Genomic DNA, 8,414 nt, shown 5'->3' on the forward strand with positions numbered 1-8,414 from the left:
ATTTATTATTATTATTATTATTATTATTATTATCATTATCATCATTTAAATTTACATTACAAGGATAGTTTCGCCAAGTTCAATAACGGAGCGGAATGGTATATTGTATTTATTTAATAATATTTATCTTATGCAATCTACTTTTTATTTTATGCTTCAATTTTTTTCAAAATTTCAATCAACGTCATGTGAAGCGTGACTGTTGGTATCAGCCTAGGACCCTAGGGACCTAAGCCTATAGTTTAAGAAGGGGCCTAGGTAGGACTTAAGTCAGCCTGTAGTTGGCCTATAGTTTATCCTCTTTCTCTCTAGCCTTTGGTATTGCAGTACCTATCTACACTTTACAGAAGGGGGTACTAACTGTTGTTGTAGATATTATACTAACATTTAATAACATCCAAGAAGTAACAAAGATGTCGTCGAGAAAATGGTAATCTATAAGAAATAGGCTCTACTTCTCAATTTTCTCTCTCTCTCTCCCTCTCTCACTCTCTCTCTCTCTCTCTCTCATTTAGCGTAAAACTAAAATTTGTACCAATTAATGACTGGTTTATAATAATCAGAATAATAATAAATAGGGCTTATGCATTTTTTCTGAAAATTTCACTAAGAAAATGGAATGTTCTTTAAAGTAAGAGGTTGTTTATAATAAACCGGTATCATAAAGGCCAACTCAGACAGCGTCGGGCGACGCAGCCCGACCTGATTTATCGTCGGGGACAGTCTTAAGCCGTCGTGAGAAATATTAAACATGTTTAATATTCTACGACGCGACTGCCCCCGACGCACACCATCGCGTCTGCGTTTAACTCACACAGATCGACCCGACGCGACAACAGACGCTGTCTGAGTTGGCCTTTATATATCAGGCTTATTGAGGTATACTAAATATCTACCTTAATTCAAGTAAAGGTATCTTATATATATCGTTAACTTCATCATTGTTATAAGCAGCATTTGTATGGTTTTCCATTCTGCTTTCACGAAGAACATTGTTGCGTCTCGATTGCTCATACCTAAACAATATAAAATAATATTATTACAATTAGGCCTACTATTATTATTTTAATTATTTATTATTATTATTTTAATTATTTTTATTATTATTATTAACGTCATCATTTTGCTCATTATAATATCATCATCATCATCATTAATACTTCAGGTATAGGGCAAATCATCAGTCTTATTAACTCTCCTGGCGAAAACAACATTGGAAAATCATCATTATAATCAGCATAATCATTATAATTATCGTTATCATTATACTCATTATAGTACTATTATCATCATTATTATTACCATCTAATAATCTTACAATCATCATCTTCTTTGTCAATATCATCATATTTTGTTACCAATATTATCTTTGTAGTTTACTTTTTAAATATAAATCATTATTATTATTATTACTATTATAATTATTATCATCGTCATCATTATTATTGTCATTATCATACCCATTAATTATTTTTATTATTATCATTATTGTTATCATAATCATCAACTTCTTCATTAATATCATCATCCTCATCATTTGTTATCAATATTATCTTAGTATGCTTCCTTTTTTTTAAAAATATAAATCATTATTATTATCATCATCATTATTATTAATTAATCATCCCATTATATTATTTTTATCATTATTATTGTTATAATAATCATCATCTTCTTTATCGACATCATCATCCTTTCTTACCAATATTATCTAAGTATATTTCCTATTTTGTATAGTGTAAGTGTTAAATGTCTTGCGATTAATACCTGAATAAGTATATGAATACATTTATCAAATGACAAAATGAAATAAATTAAATCTTACTCTCCAAATGAATATATAACCAGATAAATTAATATACACGAGCCAACAAATATAAGCGATGCAAATATAATCAAGACCAGTCCAAAGGTATCATTCTGCGTCGAGTATATTTTCTTGATGGGAACCATCGAACAGTTGTCAACACCGTCCATATTTCCTTCATCACACGAAGTATGGCTAAATAAAAACATCAAAAATGATCAATCATGCAGTTTTTCCAATGTTTTCTTTAAATATATATTGTTCATATAGGGGGGGGGGATCCCTTTAAATTCAATCTAATTTAAAATTTTCGAATAGTATAAACTTCCATTGAGTCGTGAATACGAAACAAATAATGTTTGCTTACTCTTTGAAATCCTCATAAGTAAACACACTTCCATCATATTTTGCTAAAGCATAGATCATCATTTCAGATCTGTAAAAAAAACCACAAAAGACATGCGCATAAGCTTAGGAAAAAATGTGTAGCAATATTGTATATTGGGCAGGGGTGGCATAATTTAATGTAATTTGAAGTGGGACCTTAACACCCAAGATATTATCTCACGGGCGTCAAGAAGACTGTTTGTTCTCTGTATATACTAAAGAAAGCCAACGTTGTTCTTGATGAAATCACTGTTTATGCTTCCTACATTAGGCCCATCTTGGAATACGCTTGCCAAGTATGGCATGGTGCTATCACCAATAAAATGGCCAATAGCATTGAGACCATCCAGAAAAGAGCATGTCGCATAATGTATGACAATGCCCTAGAGGTTAGAGGTTTACCATCACCCACGGCAAGGAGATAATCTCTTGTCTTTTCCTTTGTCAGGGGTTTACTTAAGTTTGACTGCTTTCGTGACAGGTTGCCTCCTTGCCGCGGGCAGAAAAGAACCCTTAGGTCTAATACAACTAGTACTCTTGATGTCCCTAGATGTAGAACTGAAAGATACAGAAGGTCTGCCATACCTACTATTGTTAAATTGAGTAATGCAAATAATTAAGGTTAGTTTCTTAGTTCACCTGATGCTGTTCATTTTTTGACCTGAATTTTTAATATAAACCCTTTATTTTCTTTTTAATTTTAATCCTGTATATAATAATACCTTTTTAATAAGAATTAATTAAAGTTTTAGAAATTTAATAACAATAATATGGTTATTATATTAAATATATTAATTATATTAATTTTTAACAATTCTTATGCAATTTTTTGAATGTTTTGATATTTTTATGTATTTTCTAAACCTGATATGTTTTCCTATGTTGTATGTATTTGTTGATTGTAAACAAACGTTTTTAGCCTTTGATGCTATTTCGTTTTGTGTTTATACCTTAATAAATAAATAAATAAAATACAAACCCCGACCCCTGGAAAGTATGGCAATTTAAGGGTTTCAAAGGTTTATTCAACACAGTGGTTAAAATGGTGATATATAACGGTTATATGTGCTCTGAACCATGGTGATCTATGTTCCTCAATCAGCTCTCTCTGTGAAATGAAGATTTAATAGGGTGTGGGTGGGGGTTGGTGTGTCAGTGTGTATAAATGTAAAGTATTACCGCAAGACACTTTATACATTACTTGTATTTGTATACAAGCCTAAGATCTCAACCACCAGGTCAGTTCCTCGGTAACACTGTAGTTTTTGCCGCACGACGTTAACCGTAACTTTAACGTCGGTACCCAACATGCAATGCGATAGCTCCTCCCCTTTAGTAAAAAATTCGAAATACGCATGCGCAAACCCATAACTAACGTACGTCGAGCACATAAAATCCTGAAATTATCGTACTCCGCAACGCAAGATAATTGAATTATGACGTCATCCGTTAATGTTAAGGTAAACGTCATGCGGCGAAAACTACCAATGTAAAGCCGGCCACTCACTGTGCCCGACGGTCGACGCGATTCTATGAAGAATGCAACGCGACGACGCGCGCGCAACGGATCGTTTTTAATGACGATCCGTTCAGACGGCCATCGACAATCATCAGACGGAGTCTCATTGTCTAGCGGCAGCGCTCAAAGAGAGCGCAATTGGATTCGTTGTGAGGGTTTACCTTTCGTAGTCAAGTTCAAAAGGAAAGTATTCTGTCCGTGGTGATAGGCTCTCTATAACAATTTTCATATCATATTTTTCTTCCAATTTTCTGTAAAAACAAGGGTTTGTTTTGTTAAGTTTATAAAAAAACATATCTGTAGAAGGTGACCCTTCCTTCTTATAAAGTCGCTGATATTCAGGCCCACCAACACTTAAACAAATCAATTAATGTGATTTATAAACTTATTACGTTAACTAGGGAGTGGGCGTGAGAAAAAATTATGGAGACACAAGATTTGACCCCATGAACTTGAGATTACAAGTCAAACACCTTAACCACAACCCCCAAGTTACACCACTACATGTAATGTTATATAATATTGTTCATAATATTTTATGCACTAAAAAGGAAACTGGTTTTAATTGTTGTACTTATTAAACAAGTAAACCAGTCAATCAAAGACTTACTGTACAATAGTGTTTTGCTGTTGTTTTAAATCTTCAGCTTGTTTGTTGAAAATCAACAGGATGTGCTCAAAACGTGAAAGTATTTTGATCTGTCATGAAGAAAACAATACAATAGAAACCATATTAAGGTACAGTAGTTGTATGCTGGACATTATAATTAGGAGAAATATATATGCAGTGATATATACTATAAGTGATATATAACTATTACTGTGATTATAGGTAAAATTCTCAGAAACTATAAGATCTATATATATGCATATACAAGAGAATAATAAATATAAACATACTGTTGCATTGGCATCTGTGCTAGCATTTATGTGACCATTTGTATCATTCACAGTGATGATATACTGATATTCCTGTTCCTTCCAGCTCTCTTGCGGATCACAGTAATCGATTTTTTTGTATAGAAAACCTGTGGCAATCACCTGACCGGTAACTGGGTCGATTTCGAATAGGCTGTTCGCATCTGTATTTATTGAAGACATTGCGAACTGTAGTTCAGATGTTAAGTCTTCATCATTGGCCTGTAAGTAATTTTGGCAGTTATGATGTTTTAATTCAGTCTTCGTATATATTTCTATATAATCATTCAAATATTTATTTTATCGTTTTCGCATCTAAAATACATATTTAACATTATTCATTTAATATTATTGTAGTCATAGCCATAGGCCTATTCTTCGTCCTTAGTTTCGAGCATTGCGTACTTCAGCGGATGTAATATTTCTTAACCACCTACTTTCCCCTACACCCTCCCCCTTAAAAACCTGAATGCGCCACTGGTTCAAACATCTACCTTAATAGTGTAACCTATTCTCGCCAAGAAAGTAAATTACAAACCTGGACTTGGAAAATCTCATATCCATATTCGGCATCATCCCGAACGCCAGCTGAGTAACCACTAATATTAAGTGTACGATCGCCTTCAATCGTCGGTGCTTCGTCGTTCACATCCTCAATTAAGATTGTCAGTAGGATTTCGTTTTGATTCAAGACAGTATCTAATGTAAAATTATTACTAAATTTTGATTTTAAAATAATACCATAAAGTTTAACATAAAACAACTATAAATAATTCAAATATATATTTTATATCGAAGTAATATTGGATTACATTTAATGTCTATTCGGTGTAAACACCAAGGATAGCCCACGAAAGTCTAGAAGTAGACTTATTTCCAGTGGGGTCCTTCTGGTGGTGATTGGGCAGTACACCGGGAGACAATCCCCTACTCTTTTCCGAAGAGTGTACTCCGTCCTTTAACGTGCACATGGGCCATCAATGCACACGGGACCAACGACTTAAACGTCTCATCCGAAAAGACCGTGCTCTATTGTAACTTGCATTTCAGCCCTCCAGCTGAAATACAATGAGAATTGAACGGGGAACTAGAGACCTCCACGGTTCAGCGCACACACAGTGCTACCACACCAGATTAGCCGACTGAGCTAAGCTGCTCTCTCTTGCAGGGACCTCTATTTTTTGGTTGGGATGAAATCTCATCCGAAGTCTAAACGTTCAGTTGTGTATTAGTGAGGCATAGTGGCTTTGTGAAGCTTTGTCTACACTATCAAACAACTGAGATACGAACATATTTGAGTGTAATACAGATTCAGATTCATCTTTACACAATTAGTGTAAACAGAACATCATAGGCCTATACGGTCTATAACAATGCTTTGACTAATAATTACTGTAACATCATGACTATTAATGTAGAATTCTAGAATTAAATTGTTTTCGTGCCAGAAGTAAACAAATTAGAATATTTTAAATGTAGAAAAAAATAAGAAAATGTCAGTATGTAACAACAAAATAGTGATTACGTGGATATTGTGTGTACCTGAAGGATTGTGCCACAAGATGTTACGCTTTTCAAATGTAGTTGCTTGCTTAATTTCCGCTCTCCTTTCTGTTTTGCAGTCACTCGTTAAATATTTACACTGGTCTTGTGTATTATTACAGAACCCGGCAGATATTACCAGTGTATAATTCGCATTATCTTCTCTGTTTAACGCTTTAATGGGCTTCAGAGCATTTACCAGTGGTTCGGGTATACAAAAGTAGCCTGTCGGGGAATGCAAAGTATAGTTAGCAGCCTATTAAACGTTTTTTTTTATATCATATTAATTTATTTTTTTTTAGCATAATTGTTTCAAATTGAAATTGTTTCAAATATATATATACTGTCTCTTATACACATCTAGATGTGTATAAGAGACAGATGATATACTGATATTCCTGTTCCTTCCAGCTCTCTTGCGGATCACAGTAATCGATTTTTTTGTATAGAAAACCTGTGGCAATCACCTGACCGGTAACTGGGTCGATTTCGAATAGGCTGTTCGCATCTGTATTTATTGAAGACATTGCGAACTGTAGTTCAGATGTTAAGTCTTCATCATTGGCCTGTAAGTAATTTTGGCAGTTATGATGTTTTAATTCAGTCTTCGTATATATTTCTATATAATCATTCAAATATTTATTTTATCGTTTTCGCATCTAAAATACATATTTAACATTATTCATTTAATATTATTGTAGTCATAGCCATAGGCCTATTCTTCGTCCTTAGTTTCGAGCATTGCGTACTTCAGCGGATGTAATATTTCTTAAACTAACCTAAACCGGTTCCACCTGTTATGGTGTAAGTGACATTTCCTTCTAGCATATATTCATCAGAAAGAGTCGCAGGCGGAAATGGTATCACTTCGCTTGTGCTTCCTTCTTCTACTTCCAATAATCTATACAAAAAAAAAACTGTCATTATCACCTCACATATAACTGCATGTCGTGTTGGTAATGATGCAGCTTTTAAAAAACAGTAACAGCTGAGAATAAAGTAATATATACAACATCTTGTTATTTTTTATTAACAATACTAATACTATTTCGATGCGAGTTTGCGTTAGGAAAGTATCATAGGGGTGATGTTTTGCCCTACCTGACGTGTTTTCGTACCGAGTGCTCAGTACGTCCCCAAATAACTAGCGTGGAGCCACATGACGCCAGGCTGGAGGTCCGAGGTTCCATTCCCACCCGAATCTCTTGCGAATCTTTTTCGCATGTATTTGGAGACGTCGAGTATTAGACAAAAACACGTCAGGTAAGGCAAAACATCTTTCCTATGATATTTTCCTAGGCAGACTTACATTGAAATGGCATTTGCAGTGTCCGCTGCTATTTGGGGATCGGATTCAACGCTAGTCACTAAGCGCAAGCTCGGTTGTCTAGTGGTTATGGCGCCAGGCTAGTTTATCTATTAACATCTTCAACCAGGATGACACAATCATTTTAAGAAATGTTTTCATTGTGGTCCTGAAAAAATCCAATATTTTTCCCCTTATCCTTCTATTTTCTCTTTCTTTCCCCTTCTATCCCCTCCCCCTGTTTTTTCTTAAACCACAGAGACAATAGATGCTCACGATTTTTATTCCTTAAATGACGTGAAAACACGACACTGGTATTTGGCAGCTTTTGGTCTTTGTTTAGAAAAAAATATATATATTACAGGTCTCCCTCATTAAAAACCATTTTAAAGACACAACACAACACGACACAACACACACACACACATACACATAAATTTCCCCTCTTTATCTATCCCTTTTCACTTACTGTCCTATTTACTTTATTTCCCCTTCTTTTCTCCAGTTATCTGGAGGTCGTGGGTTCGATTCCCACCCGAATCACTTGCGAATTTTTTTCGCATTTGGCGACATATCGAATTTTCGGTATAATAACACGTCAGGTTATAGGGTAAAACATCACTTCTATAATACTAATACAATTGTTATATGTATTACTAGTACTAATGTATTACTCTATACTGCTACATACGTCTGTTCCTGTGGGGCTTTAAATGCGGGCAGGTCTGGTTGTGCCACTATTATATCGACTACGACTTCATCTGATTGAGGTGGAGATCCCTGATCAAAAGCGTATGCTACCATAGAAAATACTTCTGGCTGTGGAATACAAATGTATAATGTATGTGTGTATGTATGGGTGTATGTATGTGTGTACGTGTGTATGTATGTATGTATGTATGTATGTATGTATGTGTGTATGTATGTATGTATGT

The 8,414-nt window shown here is 34.5% G+C and overlaps 1 protein-coding gene and 1 long non-coding RNA gene across 2 annotated transcripts in view; one reads left to right on the forward strand and one right to left on the reverse strand.

The window, feature by feature from the left end:
* Positions 1–8,414, reverse strand: part of LOC117109971 (protocadherin Fat 4-like) — a gene marked incomplete in the record, with an annotated part of 23,296 nt that overhangs the window by 5,017 nt on the left and 9,865 nt on the right. Inside the window, 10 exon segments of the mRNA XM_033252487.1 lie at positions 897–1,016; positions 1,826–2,002; positions 2,175–2,243; positions 3,875–3,964; positions 4,324–4,412; positions 4,614–4,853; positions 5,170–5,330; positions 6,174–6,398; positions 6,953–7,074; positions 8,171–8,298. Of these exon segments, the coding sequence (XP_033108378.1) occupies positions 897–1,016; positions 1,826–2,002; positions 2,175–2,243; positions 3,875–3,964; positions 4,324–4,412; positions 4,614–4,853; positions 5,170–5,330; positions 6,174–6,398; positions 6,953–7,074; positions 8,171–8,298 (1,421 nt within the window).
* Positions 2,425–4,838, forward strand: LOC117109972. Its single transcript, XR_004445611.1, has 3 exons — positions 2,425–2,815; positions 4,361–4,451; positions 4,699–4,838. It is a non-coding gene; the product is annotated as an uncharacterized LOC117109972 (long non-coding RNA).

The sequence above is a fragment of the Anneissia japonica genome, unplaced genomic scaffold (assembly GCF_011630105.1).
Source record: "Anneissia japonica isolate Jap-2015-1 unplaced genomic scaffold, ASM1163010v1 scaffold585_len4108843_cov191, whole genome shotgun sequence".
In the NCBI taxonomy this organism is placed as follows: Eukaryota; Metazoa; Echinodermata; class Crinoidea; order Comatulida; family Comatulidae; genus Anneissia; species Anneissia japonica.